The 16,417-nt window shown below is 38.4% G+C and overlaps 1 protein-coding gene across 3 annotated transcripts in view; it reads left to right on the forward strand.

Annotated features, from left to right (window-relative positions):
* Positions 1 to 12,250, forward strand: part of EXOC5 (exocyst complex component 5) — a 29,314-nt gene extending 17,064 nt beyond the window's left edge. For 2 of the 3 annotated variants that reach the window (XM_049828404.1, XM_049828406.1), the window contains 7 exons: positions 1,002 to 1,149; positions 3,315 to 3,423; positions 4,140 to 4,260; positions 5,060 to 5,146; positions 7,811 to 7,919; positions 8,958 to 9,173; positions 9,643 to 12,250. In XM_049828404.1, the coding sequence (XP_049684361.1) occupies positions 1,002 to 1,149; positions 3,315 to 3,423; positions 4,140 to 4,260; positions 5,060 to 5,146; positions 7,811 to 7,919; positions 8,958 to 9,173; positions 9,643 to 9,831 (979 nt within the window). In that variant the 3' untranslated portion in view covers positions 9,832 to 12,250. The remainder of the gene's footprint in view (positions 1 to 1,001; positions 1,150 to 3,314; positions 3,424 to 4,139; positions 4,261 to 5,059; positions 5,147 to 7,810; positions 7,920 to 8,957; positions 9,174 to 9,642) is intronic. The other variant, XM_049828405.1, reaches the window with a different exon arrangement.
* Positions 12,251 to 16,417: the final 4,167 nt, after the last annotated feature.

The raw sequence follows: 16,417 nt of genomic DNA on the forward strand, positions 1-16,417 counted from the left end.
GAAAGGTGATGCATGGTATTTATACGCTCATGGGAAATGAAAAATACCAGTTAAACCTATGTTTCAACTTAGGATCCAGATCCACAAAAGGACTGAAGCAAAATTAAGGTACCTAAAGCATGTATATGTGTGTATCTAAAAGCATACATTTTTTTTCACCTGCCCAGGTCTTGTGGTCCCCTCCCAAGACCTAGGAAGGGGAAAAGACCATAGCAATGTCAGTGAGAAAGCTCTTAATGAGCCCAGAAGATGCAATGGACTTAGAGAAAGGTAAAACAAGACTTCATTATCCTCAGGGTAGAGAAACTCTAATAAAGGAGTAGTGAGAAGTGGGAAAGAAGAATTAAAACTTGTGTGAAGCAGAGGTGATAAGACTACTGCACCTTTCAAAGAGCTACTGGGTTCAGTCTGTCAGGAATGAAAAGTGATTTGGACAGAAGAGCAGCAGCAAAGGAATTAAATGAATTAAAAAACAAAGATGAAAATTTAATTTTCTTGGGGAAAATTAAATTGATTGTAGTGACTGACTTTATGGGTTGTTTTATGCATGGAAATGTGTTGGAGCATGCTTGACTAAATCAGGACTGCTGAGGTAGTGGATAAGGATGAGAGTATTTGTGGGTGTGGATGAGACAGAAAGCTCTCATTAGTGTTTTTAAAGTACAATGTGACAGAACGTATGAAGGCTAAACTTTGTCTGCAGGGCATAAGTGCCATAGGATTCAATTGAAATTACTCTTATTCCACAATGGGGAATAGCTGGTCCCGTGGTGTGAACACACCATGGTTGAACACAGTTGACCATGGGATCAGAGGTGGTAGTTTTGCATTTACTGGCAATTTTTTTAAGCTTGCAAGACTGTCTTAATGCTTGCATATCCTAAACTGTGTCTTGGGTTCTGTTTTTTAAGTTAACAACTAAAATACCCTAAATCACTGTTGAATTTGAGCTTCAAAATTTCCATCCAGTGAAATCTTCTTTTGGTATATCTCTGTTCTAGTATTCAAGACCTCAAAGAGAGAATAAGGCAACGTACAAACTTACCGTTGGGGCCAAGTATTGACACACATGGAGAAACTTTTCTGTCACAAGAAGTGGTGGTTAACCTTTTGCAAGAAACTAAACAAGCTTTTGAAAGATGTCACAGGGTAAGTTTGCTTCCTGTGATCTCCATTAGTGATATAATTTTGTGTGTGAAATTAAATCATGAGGTTCAATTTTCAGCTGAAGTGTGATAGGAAGAAGGGAAGGACATTATTAAACAAATTAAATCTCTTTTGTGTTCTTCACTGAATCACGGTCATGGTGGAGGCTAAGGGTTTGATTTTAAATATGGATCTAGTTGTACTTTGTGGCTTATAATACTGTCTATTTTTGGAAGAAGTGGGGAGGGTTAAACGTATTGTCTGCATTGCTGTTCTTACTAAATTAGACCCAAGACTTGAGAAGCCTTTAGTGTAATTTTTTTTCCTGCTTTAAAAATACAAAGAATAGTTCAACAGTTGTTTTTCTGTGTGAAGTGCCATTTCCTCTAGCATTAGAGAATATCTCCAATAAAATGCTGAGAGGAATAATCTTTAACATGGTTTACCTTGGTAACTCTCTACTGTTCTTTAATTGCTTTAGTCTAACAAAAAAAGTGTTTTCCCTCTGATTAAATCGCTGGTTTTACTGCCTGTCAATTACTGTTTGTCTGATACTTTAGTGTAAATGAAAACCCTTGAAATTTAATTGCAAACTTAAATGCTAGGGATTTTTTTAGCTCACTGCACTGATTTCTAACAAATTCTAATGCCTGTAACGTTCTAAATTAACTTAGTGCAGAAAAACTTAACATCTTAGATATTTAGAAGTTTTAATATTTTATATACTTAGAGGGGCCAAAGATATAACAAAATACAGATATAAGACTGTTACCTGTATACACTGGGATGACCACCTTCCTAGTGGTGAAAGTCAGTGACTGCAAGACAAGCAGGTAGATCATTGTTTTTCTTAATATGGTAGTTGCGAGAAACACTTGTTAAATTCATGATACTAAACTAACCTTTTCTAATTATGTACAACTTTTTTTCTTTCTTTTTTTTTTTCTCTTTCCTGTGGGGATCAGAATTTTTCATATGTATTGGGGTGGAAACCAATGCTAAATGGATCTCAGCATATAAGGAGATTTTTAGAATTCCAGGTGTATAACTTCTCTGTTATCATACATGCTGCTAGGGTTTTGTTTGTGGACAGAGTGACTCACTATGCAAAAGAGAAGTTAAACGTGTCCTTGGCTAACTAATTGTAATATTTATATCACATGACAGATGCATGCAAATACACCGTCTGTCCCAACTGTGACTGCTTTAGGAAAAATAAGTTGGTAATTCTGCACGTAACCGTATATTGCAAAATTTTGGTGTTTGGAAATCTCTGTAATGGTGTTTTGTTGTTGGGGTTTTTGTTTTGGTTTTTTTGGGAGTATAGCAGAAATCTTTGGGCGTGTTGTTACGTAAATTAACTTGAATTGCAATAGTAATCTTTCTTACTCTTAGCTTCATAAAGTCTTCACATAATTCCTTAAAAACCAAAGCCATATTTCTTATGTGCAAAAGCCCTGTCGCGTCTTTCTTTAGAAAAGGGATTTACTGACAGGTTTCTGTCCAAAATCCCATGTTGCTTACAGCTCATGAAGGTACAGATGCTCTGTGTATATGTGGGCATTACTTCACTTAATAAAAATTTTCATGCTCCGTTGACTCCAGCTGAACTGTGGTAAATGTAGCTGAGGTTCAGCCTGTATTATTTTTTCTGCAGTACTGTGGCAATGATAAAAGAACAGCTGCGCTGGGTGAAACTGAAGGTCCATCTAACCCAGTGTCCTGTCTTTGTGGCTGGTGGCAGAAGCTTAGTAAAAGAGAAAAAAGGCAGGGTGTGGATAGAGTCATCTTTGTATACGTTTTCCCAGCATCCAGTAGTATGCAGTTTAGGTAATTCCTGAGATTATATCTGGACAATTGTGTTTTAAGGACTATTAATTAATAACTTCCTTTATTATTACTATTATTATTAGAAAAGGTATATACTTTTGCTTTTTGTAGCATCCTGTTGCGTGCTAGCTTCAGTTTACTTGTTAATGCTGACGGGTTTATTGATACTAAAGGCTGTTCCTGAATAGTTCTCTATGGATACTTTTCATTTAGAATAAATTTCTAATTATTCTGGAATACTTGTTACATTTTAAGCTTATCTCCTACGCAATATCGGATAAACTTTCAAATGTATGTAGAACTGACCTTTAGGATAATTTTTTTCTTCTTCTTTAAAGCTCTCTGATCCATCTGACTTACCGAAGAATGCTTTCAGAATTTTTTCTATGCTTGTAGAGTTCTTATGTACTGAACACATCGATTATGCATTAGAAACAGGCCTTGCTGGTGAGTGTAGTATTTCCTGAGCATTTCATCTCATTGGCCTTTTTGTGCAGATGATCTTTGCAGGTCCTTGCTGTGCCTTATTGATTGGCCTTGTTCGGAGTGTATTGGTTAAATGAAATTTCTTTTGTACATTTGGGAGTCAGCATTTAATGTCTTCTAAAGTGTAACTTCCATTTGGGGAATTGATGCGCAGATGGAAACATGCTACTGTCTTCAAAATCATGTGTGTCACAGAAATTGGGACATCAGCACTCCCTACCTCTTCTAATTGTTTTCTGTGCCATAGCAGGAGAATATTTTTATATTAGGGCTTAGTGTATTATGTTTTATAAGAATTCCGTGTTTGTTTGTATACCTGTGCATTTTAAAGAGTGGCAGTAAATAAAAAAATTGCTTGTATTAAAGAAGTTAAAATCTTGACAGTGAGAACCTATCTTTCCTACATGAAAGCATAAAACTCGTGTTCTGACAAATTTTTTACATTGGCTGTTCCATTTTGCCTTAGAAATTTTAAAAGCAAGATATTTCTGTGCTCATGGTTATTACCTGATATAGCTATAAGAAGTATTCTATATATGGCACCATGGTAAATTTTTTAAACTCTAAGCCTGTGATTTAAGCATTCACGGAAAAATTCTGCATATTTAAAAAAATCATCATGCTAATTACAAGAACTGCATATCGTTACAATCCTAATGAAACCTTCTTTGCTTTAGGCATTCCCTCTTCTGATTCAAAGAATGCAAATCTTTATTTCTTGGATGTTGTCCACCAGGCCAATACTATTTTCCATTTATTTGACAAGCAGTTCAATGATCATCTGATGCCATTGATCAGGTACCTTTATTTTGATTAACATTTCCTTCGTGAATGGTCATTTTCAGTAAAGAAAGCAATTTTCTTCATTCCTCATTTCTATTAAGAGGAGTTTGTTTTTGGAGCGGTTCAGCTTGATGTTGTGGGAAGATAAAATACTGTAATGGGAGGGGGAAGGAGGGAAGTTAAACCAGCTGGTTCCTGGGAGAACTAATGGGAGAGAGGGAGCTCCAAGAGTATTGATAGGAAGGAGAGACAAGTTGCTCTTTAGAGACTTCACTGCTGCATTACAGGCCGGGACTGGAGGGGGTTTGTGGCTGCGCCTTGGGGTGAGCTGGCGATATCAGGGCTGCTGAGACTCCTGGGGGTACCTCACAGGCTCTGCAGAGGGAGCAGCTGGCCATGGCTTGGGAGCCACACGTGAAGTACATGAAAGCTGCGTGTTGTTGGGAGCTACGGGTTGGATACGCTCGAGGTAGAGCGCACTGATGTGCTGTGAATTAGTGTGCATGCAAGGCTGGGTTTACTCGCTGGCCTGCCGGGGGCTGGCAGCAGCTGAGAGGCATTGCTCGGTAGGCACAATGCTGCCTGAAGTGTGTTGCAGTACTGACCGTCAGCACTCAGCAAATCCTGCTCAGGGTCAGATGGCTGTTCAGGCTGTTGATTTGTTGTTCTGAAGCCAGCTAACTCCATCTAAACTAGTCCTTTCTGACGTGATGGGAAATCTTCACAAAATCCTGTTGTAAGTAGCAGACCCAGCAGACAAATTTGTTCTGATATTTTAACACTGTCACATGCTCAACCCTCTATATTGTTGCAGTTCTTCTCCTAAATTATCTGAATGCCTTCAGAAGAAAAAGGATATCATAGAACAAATGGAAGTGAAGCTGGATATGGGCATTGATAGGCAAGTAGAGATTTAAGCTTTCTGTTAATAATTACTTCTTGTAAAACTCCTTTGTGATGTACGTTAGCTTTCCTTTTAAGGGTGAATTATTTCTGAACACAAAATTGATTTTTTAAAATTCTATAAGTATGCATTATTGTGCGTAGGAAATTTACATTTTGTTTGTTTAGAGGGTGGGTATTTTCCATGGCAGATTTCTGACCTGGAAGTACTTCTGGAAGGACGTTAAAGGATTTTGGTTCTGTTGAAAGAGTGCAATAATTCAGTTTTACCTTATTGTCTCAAACTACTTTTTTATACTTCAGAGGAGGGAGGAATGATGATTGAAATAGGTTAAAGACTTGCAGGATTTCCATTAGGAGCAAAGTTTGACAAAAATAGGTTAGATGATTTGCTTGAATCTGTGCAGTGCTATGGATTAGACCTAGTCATAGAAGTCTGTAGACCTGGAATAATTTTGGTTCTGACATTGACTTGCTTTGAGTTTGTGAGTGACTTGTTTAATCTCCCCCCTCATCCTCCCCCCCACCCCCCCCCCCCCCAAATGAGGGGATAGCTATAAAAATTGTAAATTAAAATCATAGCTGTTTCACAGCAGAGGAAAATAACAAACTAACATGCTTAATATTAGGAAATGGAGCTATTGTGTGATGCCCTACTTTGGTCCTGGAAGTGTGTAGTGTTCCCATATTTCAAGGTGGCATTAGTCAACCAAAAACATGTTACCTAAGCTTTCTGTGCCTGTTTTCTCTCTGCAGTAATGGAAATAAGCCATCCTGTGGGTAATGAGGGCTACTCTGGAAATTATTACTGAGTTTTTTGTAAGGATCACACCATACTGGAGAGGGATGAGAACAGCACTATGTAGGAAAAACAGGCGTTGCATTTGTGTCCCACTGGGTATTTTCTGCAGAGAGAGGAGGAAGAGATTTGATATGTTATTTGCAGCTGTGTTTTCTGTAGGTGCAAAAAGAAAGGTGGAGGTAGGGGATGTGTAAGTAGCAATTGAGATTTTAGCTGCTTCTGCTGGAAGTGACAGGTGTTTAAACAGAAAGCTTGAAATACTTGAACCATTGAGGCCATAAGCTTAGATCTAGACAAATACAGGTTGGTTATCAGCTTTAGAATAGTTTGTAACTGTGTATCTCTTAAAAGTGATAGTAAGACTTAGGAGAACAAGTCCCTGTTGGAAAACGGTATGTGGTTGGAGACTTCAAAAAATTTGTGCTGTGGCACATAGAAGAGAGAGGTTAGTTTTTAGTTGAATGTTACATGTAAAATGTGTCTGTGTGCCTGCTTACATGCTGTTTTGTGGTGCCACTGATGCTGTTGAGAATTGATTGTCTGGCTTAAAGGAATGATCAAGTTTTACAAATTTGCTTATATTTTTTAAACTTGATGGTTTCAACACTATCCAATCTGAAAAAGTCCAATAGCAGCTTCTGGAATGCCTTTCATAGCAATTGTCTACCTCTGAAAAAGTGATGTATTAGCCAAACAAAATTAGCTGGTTTTATTTCAGTATGTATTCTGTGTAAACAGCCTTCTGGGAGTATTTATTGAAAATGGAAATTGAGAATGCAAGATAAAATTTCTTTAAATATCTATTGGTATGTGGATTGTTGAATGAATTACACCTGAAATGCAAGTCTGAGCTCTACGTATGGAAAAAAGGAGTTTATTTCCTCTTAGGATACATATTTTTTTCTCCCCTTCACCCCAACTTGTATCCCTCAAGGCCCGTAATGGCCTTGACTGTTTTCTTCAGGGAGTTTGGAGGAGTGAGGGGGGTGAAGAAAAGTGGAGGGAAAAAAACAAAGGACATGCAGAGGGAGGTTCCTGGCAAAGGTAGGCACTGAGAGAGGTATGCAGCCTCTCTCTCGGCTGCTGTGCTGTTTGACCTTTGGTTTGGACTTAAAGTAAACCAGGGCCTTGACCTTAGATAATGTTCTGAAAAGATAAATCCTGTAAGGGAGAAGTAAATGACACTGTTAAAACTCTATTAGATTTATGAGAAAGAGAAATACCAAGCTCTGGCAAAGGAAGAGGTTTTTCCTTTCCTGCCCCCCTTCATTTTCCAAGTGTTTTCTGATGCAATGTGATAATATGCAATGTGATCTAATTCTACTAAACTCTTTTGAACACTTCCTTCAGCTTTCTGATTCCCTCATTCTTGAAGAGTGCTATCCAATTTCTCTGAATGGATTTGAATGGATTACCTTACAATTAATGTGTCTCCTTTAAAACCAGCTGGCCAGCATGCTGTGTGCTGTGCTCCAAGACACTGAACTAGGAGGAAAGAGTTTTTAGGGTGGTTGGGGTTTTTTTTGGCTGATTCTCCTTTTCCTAACTGCTTACATAAAATCAATTGTATCTTCTCCACAGAATTGCATTGCAACTTCAGAAGAGTGCGTATGTGTGTGTGTGCGTGTCTGTTAAATGAAGTACTTCCTTTGACACGTCCGAGCACTGCTTGCTTCTTACAATAAATGTTTGCTTTTAGTGTATCTTCTGTAGATTACTCAAATGTTAGGTAGTGGGGGATTTTCCTCTTGCTTTATGCTACTTACTTTTGTATAGAATCATATTAGTATATGTAAATATAAAAATCAAGGAAATTAAAATGTTCCCTTCAAAACCCAATCTGTGTTTGTAACTTTAAAGGACACTGAATTGTATGATTGGACAGATGAAGCACATCTTGGCTGCAGAGCAAAAGAAGACAGATTTTAAACCAGAAGATGAAAACAATGTTTTGATTCAATATACTAATGTAAGTAACTAAGTCCCAGTTCATCAGTATAGCTTCAAAAGCTCATGAGTATTATCAGGTATGAGATGTCTAACACATGTTCGGTAAGGAACAACATGTGCATTTGATTAATTTACTTAGCTGTTCCATTTTGCACTAAGTACCTCCAAACTGTTGTGGACTATTTTCTTAAGCTGAAAAGGAACATTGGCAGTTTTGTATCTAGTGTCAGACACAAATCAGTAGGTGCTGGACAAACTGTCACATTCCTTCCCCTCCCAAGAGGCCCAGATTTGGAAGGAGGTTTTCAGCTGATAATTAGCTTTTAGCTCTTAGTTTCAGAAAATCAATTATCAGGTACTCTCTAGTTGCTGGGCATTTTTTCTCCTTAGAATGGCAGGAGCATGACAAAGCATCACAGGTATGGCATGAACATTCTTTGCTGCAGAACGTTGTCTCTACCACTGAATTTGTCTGAATCCCAGCCTACAGGCTGCTGAGAAGCTGTAGTGCTGGGTTACATTAGGCTCTTGTTAGGGAGCAATGCAGAGAGGAGTAGAGAACAAACTACAATCAATGGGAAGGGAGAGCATTGCCTCAATGCTGGCAGCCAGTTGGGAAGGAGAGAAGTAGAGCAGTAGGATGTAGAGTCTGGTACTATGTGGGAAGGGTGAAGATGCCTGTATGGCTGTTAATTTGGGTTTATAATTACAGCTGACAAGAGGTTTTTTAATCACTCCCTTCTACTCCTTAGTTCATTATTGTTTGAATTAACAGCCCAGATTAAACTGTTCTATTCTGATGTGAACTATAACTTAATTGAATATTGCCTTGCATCTATCTTTCTACTTGCATTTTTGCATTTTGATGTGGCAAGTAGAACTATTGGAAAACGACTAATTTCAGTGAAGTGTTGTGGGAAGTTTAAAAACTTGATGACTGATGTTCCGCTGGTGATGTGGAAGCCACTTTGAGAAGAACAGTTTTCTAGAAAGTGAAAGTAAGTTACCTAATTCTTCTTTTTTTCTTTTTTTTCTTTTTTTTTTTGTGTGTGTTTAGGCTTGCGTTAAAGTCTGTGGCTATGTTAGAAAGCAGGTGGAAAAGATTAGAAATTCTATGGATGGTAAGAACGTGGACACAGTTTTGATGGAGCTTGGAGTTCGTTTTCATCGACTTATCTATGAACACCTACAGCAATATTCCTACAGTTGCATGGGAGGCATGTTAGCGATTTGTGATGTGGCTGAATATAGAAAGTGTGCCAAAGACTTCAAGGTAAGCATTTACAGGTTGGTGATGTAAAGCCATGTCAAAATTAGTAGCTGGAGTTTATTTTTAATCAAACATTTTGTCTTCATAAAAATAGTTTGTTTCTGTTTGAACATCACCATTTTGTATACTGATGTTATATATTCTGTTAGTATACCAGAAGTTCTTTACCATGTCCTAAAGAGCCATTTCCTGATAGCATTTTATTGCTTGCAAGCTATGTGTGTATACTGAAGAAGTATTGAGTTTGCATTATTACGTGCTCTACGTATAACTTTGCGCGTGTGCATATGTCCATATGGATGTATATGTGCATGTGTCTGTATATATTTATGCGTATGAGGACAGAATGATAGATGTGAATCCTCTGTTGGGAGGAAGTATTTTGAAGATCTAGATGGACATTGTATTATAAGATTTCAAGCAACTCTAACTCTTAATACCTGTGTTTTGCTTTCTTTTCTCTTAACCACAGATTGCGCTGGTGTTACAACTCTTTGATACCTTGCATGCACTTTGCAATCTTCTGGTGGTAGCCCCGGATAATTTAAAGCAAGTTTGCTCAGGAGAACAACTTGCTAATCTGGACAAGAACATCCTTCACTCCTTCGTTCAGCTGCGTGTTGATTATAGGTCTGCTCGTCTTGCTCGTCACTTCAGCTGAGAGCATGGAAAGAAATGTTGTACCTTTGGGCAGGCCTCAGCTCTTAGAAAGCACAGGGAATAATTTCTTACAAAACCATGGTTGTAACTTCGATGGGATAATGACTGTTCAAAATAAAGCAGCAGCCATATTTAAACATGACTATGTAGAAGGCGAGCAGGTAAAAATCTGAATTGTATTTCATGTAAGTTAAACTTCTCCCAGTGAAGAATTTTGCAACTCTACTTGCTACTGATTTTTTTTTTTTTAATTGGAAACATGTCAGTGTAGGAGAGCAAGTGGTGCATTGAAAGTATTTTAGTCTTCAATATTGAATTATCAGATACCATTTGTTAGACTTGAACTACAGAGCATAGCGTAGGTAATGGATTACATAGAATAGACCAGTGTAAAAACATTCTTCATCAATTTTAATGACTTAGACTTCAGCACAGCTAATCATAATCAAATTATCTTTGATTGGTGTTTCTAAGTCATTTCTTTCATTTAAAACGTTATCCTGCTCAATGTAATTTCTTGCTCTAATTAATTAGCTTGGAATTTCTTTGAGATGTAGGAGTAAAAGCAACACTATCCCAGAAAGATGTAATTTATTCATTGTGTAGCATTCTAAACAGAACTAAAGTGGTGAAAAATTTGGGGTTTTTTTTGTTTGTTTCTTTGGCTTTGGTTTTTTTGTATCTAATACTCAAGGGCCCACCAGAACGTATTGGCATTGTATGATCTGACATTATTGTTCCTGTTTGATACTAGCACGCTGAATTTTATATATGCTCCTAAAGTAAATGCAGCTGCCTTGCCTAAGGCATTCTTATTACAAGGGGAAGGTGCCCATGATTAGGTTAATATAAGAGAACTTTCTCCTGTCTCTTCTTTTGTGTGTAAATAAATTCAAATTATAACAAAGTGAAAGGATAAAATGTAGCTCAGTTTTTCATATGTGGGAGGAATGGACAGTGGCTCTAGCACAAACCTAGAGTTGTAAATTTCTGTGCTGAAGATAATTGATCCTCAGTGCCTGAGCAATATAAAATGTTGAAGTGTGCGAAAGCTTTTCTTCCACTGATCATAATTTTAATATTGGAGACAGGCTACTTTTGTGTCCGTTATGCTCCAGCGTTTATTCAAGGTGTTTCTGAGGATGGACCCGTAGTGTGCATATAGTGAATTGAAGCAACAGTGATGTTTGAAACATCTGGGGTAGCTTTTCCACAAGCAGTTGAAAATTGTTGTAAATAGGCCTTTGTTCAGAGCAAGCTCTTGTGGAAAACAGGTTGGAACTGCTGTGGTTTGTGTCTTCAATCTGACTTAAATCATCCCTGAACAAGTCATCTGTAACACTTTATTTCTACTGTGGGCTCTGCATCTGTTATGGAAATGTCTTTCTCTCCCGTCTTCAGAGCAGCATTTCTATGACTTTACTTTATGGGTTGGTCAAATAAAATTATTTTCCTCTTTTATTAATGAATTCCCAGGTGTAGTCAGTATTTACAGACGTGTGGAATTTCTCTTGGTTAGTTGAGGTTCTTCTGCTTCATTTTATATTTAGCAGAGCATTGTATCAGTAAACAAGAGAACGGATGCCAGACTGTCTCAAAGTATTCGGGGAGACTGGCTGCTTTGTTGAGCTGTGTAGCTCTATTCTTTGGCCATGGCAAAGCCACAGAGCTTTGGACACTGGAGGAGGCACATGCTTGTACTGCTGCCATTTTTTTTCAAAAGCTCTGATGTGCATTCAGATGATACCTCTCTGTTACCTCTGTAACTGAAAGCCAACAATTTTAAGGCTGTGGTTTTATTAACCAATACAAAATCTTTCTACAAAAAAGTGTCAGTTTGTAAACACTTCAGAACAATGAACATCATCTTAAGATTGCAGATCACAGAAGTGCTTCAGAATTTGTTGTGTGATTGTTTGAATTATTTTAAGGTTGTGTGAAATGTATTTACCATATTTCTTGCTTTATTAGCTGTGTTTTCCATGCATATGCTCAGTGCAATATTTTCATTATGCCTGTTAACAGGAGGCAGCAAAAAGTAGGTGAATACTTAAACTTAGATATGTAAGCTCTTCCTCAATAAAAAGAATTCCCTCCAGACACTTTTTTTCATTTCATTTTCATGTTCTTCAAATATCTTTATACTCAATTGTATAAGCCCTTCTATTTAAAAAAAAAATTAAATAAAAAAAATAAAAGTAATTTTACTGACCAAATTTATCACTGGTGTGAGCTTTCCCTTTCCCCTTCCTTTGAAAAACCTCCCCATGCACATACTGAAAGAGTTTCTATTTCTAGAGAAGACTACGTTGTCAGTAAGTTTACTTTACAATACAAGTTGGATTGGGATGGGATGGGGAACTATAATTTTCACGTGTTTTTAAGTTTAGAGCTCTTATAACATGTAATTTGGGAAAATATTTCCAGTGGCTTCTGAATACAATAAAGTACTATCCAAAATACAAATATGCCTTTTAATGCTCATGTAATGAGTTAAAGTATTGCCTTTCTAATGTTCGCTCCTAGAACGTAGGCATTTAACAGGCTGGCAGCCAAATGAATGCCTGAGAGGAGGTGTGTGTATGTGTGTGTAATTATGTTGTCTACAATTGGTGAAAATGGCTTTGCAGTAAACTGTTGTAGGCTGGAAAATAAGCTGTGTTTTTACAAGTCCTGTAATTTATTAACATGATTTGGTATTGTATTCTGTTCGCGTATGCACAGAGGGCAGGAAGGAGTTGGTGTTCTGGAGGAATACTTCTCAACACAAATAAAAATATGAAAAACGGGGAAGTGGAAGTGCTTGGAAAAATAAGATCTAGATATTTAGAAACAGAGGGTAAGAAGCAAGGAAGACATGAACTTAAAAGGATACGGAGAAAAAGCAGTTTTAAATGAAGTAGCATAGCACATGGAAGGAGGTGGTTAAGATGTGATTAATAGAAACCTGACATACACTTCAACCTAGGAGAATAAGCAGGATTGGAATTAAGATCTCCACAGCTACATCCCACCCTGAAATGAAGCGAGCCTTTAGAGAGGGACTGACTAAAATACTTCTGCCATGGAGCCGTTTGTTCATCTCGTGACTGTTGGATTCAGCAGGAAGAGGCTCTCCGTACAGGAGTGTGCGTCTGCCGTGAAGGATCGGTAGCGATGCCGAGAATGTGAGCACTGCTTATTCCCATTGTGAGGAGTAGAAATGCATCAGCAATATATGGTCAGACTGGAGGGAAGGAGAATTTGCCACAGCTGAGCTTTTTTTTTTTTTTTTCTTTGAAGACTGCATTGATCTGGATAATGGTAAGTGACTGCTTGATTTCAGAATGGCATGGTATTGACAGGTGGCAGGTCAGTTTATCTTGCAATCGATAAGAGAACTTGGGTTGGGGTTTGGTGGTTTGGTTTTTTTTCCTCTTAGATTTCACAGAGTCATTTTAAATCACTGGTTGCTTCAGTATTTAACTGCCACAGATAACTCATAATTTCACTTGCCAAAGGAGCAATGCTCTGCCATATAGCTGGTGCTGGGATGTTGCGATTAAGCACCATCTGAATTGATTGCTCCAGTTCTGTAGGAAAGATTGCAAATGTGTGGCAAAAATGCTGCATCTTACAAAGTGCCCTGGAGAGGGTGAGGCCCATTGGGTTCCTTCACGGGTTGGGTACGCGTTGGCCTGTTCTTCAAAAGCCTGTAGTTCCAGGTTTCTCAACGTGCATGACAGTAAACCTAACATACTCAGTTTTAGATGCCACGACAAATTCCAAAACAGAGGGGTGCCCTTTGCATTAAGGTTTCATGGCAATAACTATCTTAATTTGGTTTTTCCTCTATGAAGGAAGCAGATACCTAAATAATTGCTTGTCTAATTTTAGATGCAGGTAGCAGCTCTTCTTTGCACTTGTTGTCCCAGGAGCCGTAGGGAGGATAAGCCAGCCGTCAGCACCAAAAGCTGCTCTTCTAGAGGACAACTGAAAGGTAGGAGCACCTTTCCTGTCCTCATGTTCTGCTGGATAATGGCTTGTAGGCATTATTTCCACCACCTCTGTCGTGGTTGTAAGTGGAGACAATATTTTTGTTTTGCTATCTACATTGGAGTATTTTCTTTCTGGACATCAAGGCTGGCACGTTGTTTGTTTTTTCTTTCCCTGTGTTTCTACACCTGTTTTAAGAAGGGGAGGGAGCCAAATCTCCTGCCCAGTCATGTTCACTGCTTTACTTGTCTTTTTTTTCCCTCCATTCTAATTTCTTTTGGTGGTAGGAGATTTCTATACCATGTCTTCTGGTTATCTTAGACTGGGGAAGCAGCTGTGTTTGCCTGTCGTCTTTTCTCTTGTATGGGACACTGCTTAATCTGTGTCAATACAGCCCTTAGTGTATGTGGAAGCCTTGGTCTCTACTTTTATTCTATTAGCTTTACGTCCTTATGCCCTGTTTTCCTTTCCAGATCTCAGGATTGCACTGTCCCTTGCCCTCTGTTACCACACTATCAGAGAGAGAGAGAAACCTTTGACTTTGCAGCATGGCTTCTAGGAGACCTTTACGTGTTATCTAGTGGTTCTCCGTCCGCATGTGGCCTGGGAGGAGAAGGAGTTTAGCTCCTCTCCCATTTATTCCTCTACCTTCCCCATACTCTCTCATCTCTGCAGGTCTCTGTTTCCACATGCTTTCCCCTGACCTGGCTGTACAGTGTATTGTATTGAAACTTCATGGAAGGGACCAGCCATTGGGGGGCAAAAGTGTCAGGTATCTTGGCTTCAGCATCCATTGGGTAATGTGCCAGGAAAGTAACATGAAATGTGAAGTTGAGCTATCTCTGCATAGTATCTTTGAGAACAGCTTAATAAATCTTGTAATTTATTTATTTGTAACTTATTTATTTGTAAACAATATTATTTGAAAGGTAATATTTTAAAATTTTTCTTCTCAAAGCATTAAAGCTTCTCTCTCGTCTTTCACTGAAACCCAAAATTGTCCATAAGGCTGCTGGAGCCAGAGCGTGAAGAAACAAATGCTGTTTTGGGAGGCAGCATCATGGCAGCAGTGGCTGTTGCTGAAAGCTTCCTCACGCTGTGTTTTGTTGTTCTCAAACCTGGGTTTAGCAAGGACAGAGGAGAGAGCGGACTAAGACACGTCAGTCCTCATTCCTCCCCTTTGTGTGCACGATGGGACTCTTTTAAGTTTTGGGGGCTGTTTCTGGTCCCCACCTCTTTGTTGACTGGCTGATTGCCCCACAGTCTTCCCTTGCGATTTATTCACCCTAACCCCACCTCATCTGTTCTCAGAGCTGCCCAGGTCCTCCTCAGCTCTATCCCAGCTTCAGTTCTAGCCAAGGGCATATCCTGGCACAAACGAGCCCTTGCAGTGTCTTGGTTGTACATCTGCTTTTCCCATTTTGATCATCGGTCTGTTGGGGACAGGAGCTGTTGTTCTACCAAGTGTCCGACCTCATCAAGGCCACCTCTTTGCTTGGAAAAAAAAAGGTGAGCCTGTGGAGAGAAGATATCCCCAGAAATGATTCACAGGTAGATAAACTGCATGGTATCGGTGTAAACAGCTCCAGCTGAAAGACATGGTTAAGGTTCATCTCGGTTGATGCTGCCAGTTGAAGATGGTCATTTTGAACTCTACACTGTTTTGACGTGTGGTATTTGAGTGTTGTAGAGAAGCCAGCTAACATGAGCTTGTGTTTGAAACATTTTTATAACATTCATTTTAGTGTAAACAATTCATTAAAATGACTTGCTAAGTCTTAGACAAGTGGATTTTTGAAGGTTGCTCATTTTACTTATCCACCCAAAGTCAATTTGAGTATGAATATATAACATTTTACTCATAATAGCAAACAACTTCAGAGAAGAGACATTTATTCTGGAGGCAGAGATTCCAACTAGACAGCAATGATGCATTACAAATATATAATTATTTGCACTAATATTTGAGCAGGTGGAATGGATTAGTACATGGTCAACATTGCACTGCTGATAACATGTATTTTTCTATATTAATATGTACTGTGCAACATGTATTAAAATTGTCAATAATTCATTTTAACAGAGATAGCAATATTTATATTGCTGTGTTCTACAGACAGCAGAGTGAATTGTTAAAATGTGTAAATCTGGGCTAGATTTAACTTAACTTTGTTTCCCTGTGTGTGTGTGTGTTTTTAATTTCTCATTTAAAAAAACAAAAACCAAAAACAACCCAACAAAAAAACACCCTTCAACCTAGAAAGACTTTTGCTCTTTTGTGGAATTTCTGATCCAAATCCACTCCTGATCTCCCTAGCCTGTTAGGAAACATCTTGAAATGAGATCTCCGAGACCCAGCCCAGCCCCTTGTATTAATACTGGGACACAACCTTGGTTTAGGTGCTTAATAGGTGGATTCCCTCTGTGGATTTTCCTGAATTAACTGAAGATGACAGTTATATTTTTTTATTTTTAAGACCTATTTTGTCTTCTGCTATGTTGGCTGTTGTTTTTCCCTCTTAATGCATTTTTCTGGAAGCCTCTGAGGGTAAAGTTAGTCTGTTTAACCAGTGAATGTATCTCCTTTTATAAAGGAGGGTGAAGAGATTCCT

This window comes from Accipiter gentilis, chromosome 25 (genome assembly GCF_929443795.1).
Source record: "Accipiter gentilis chromosome 25, bAccGen1.1, whole genome shotgun sequence".
NCBI classification, from domain to species: Eukaryota; Metazoa; Chordata; class Aves; order Accipitriformes; family Accipitridae; genus Astur; species Astur gentilis.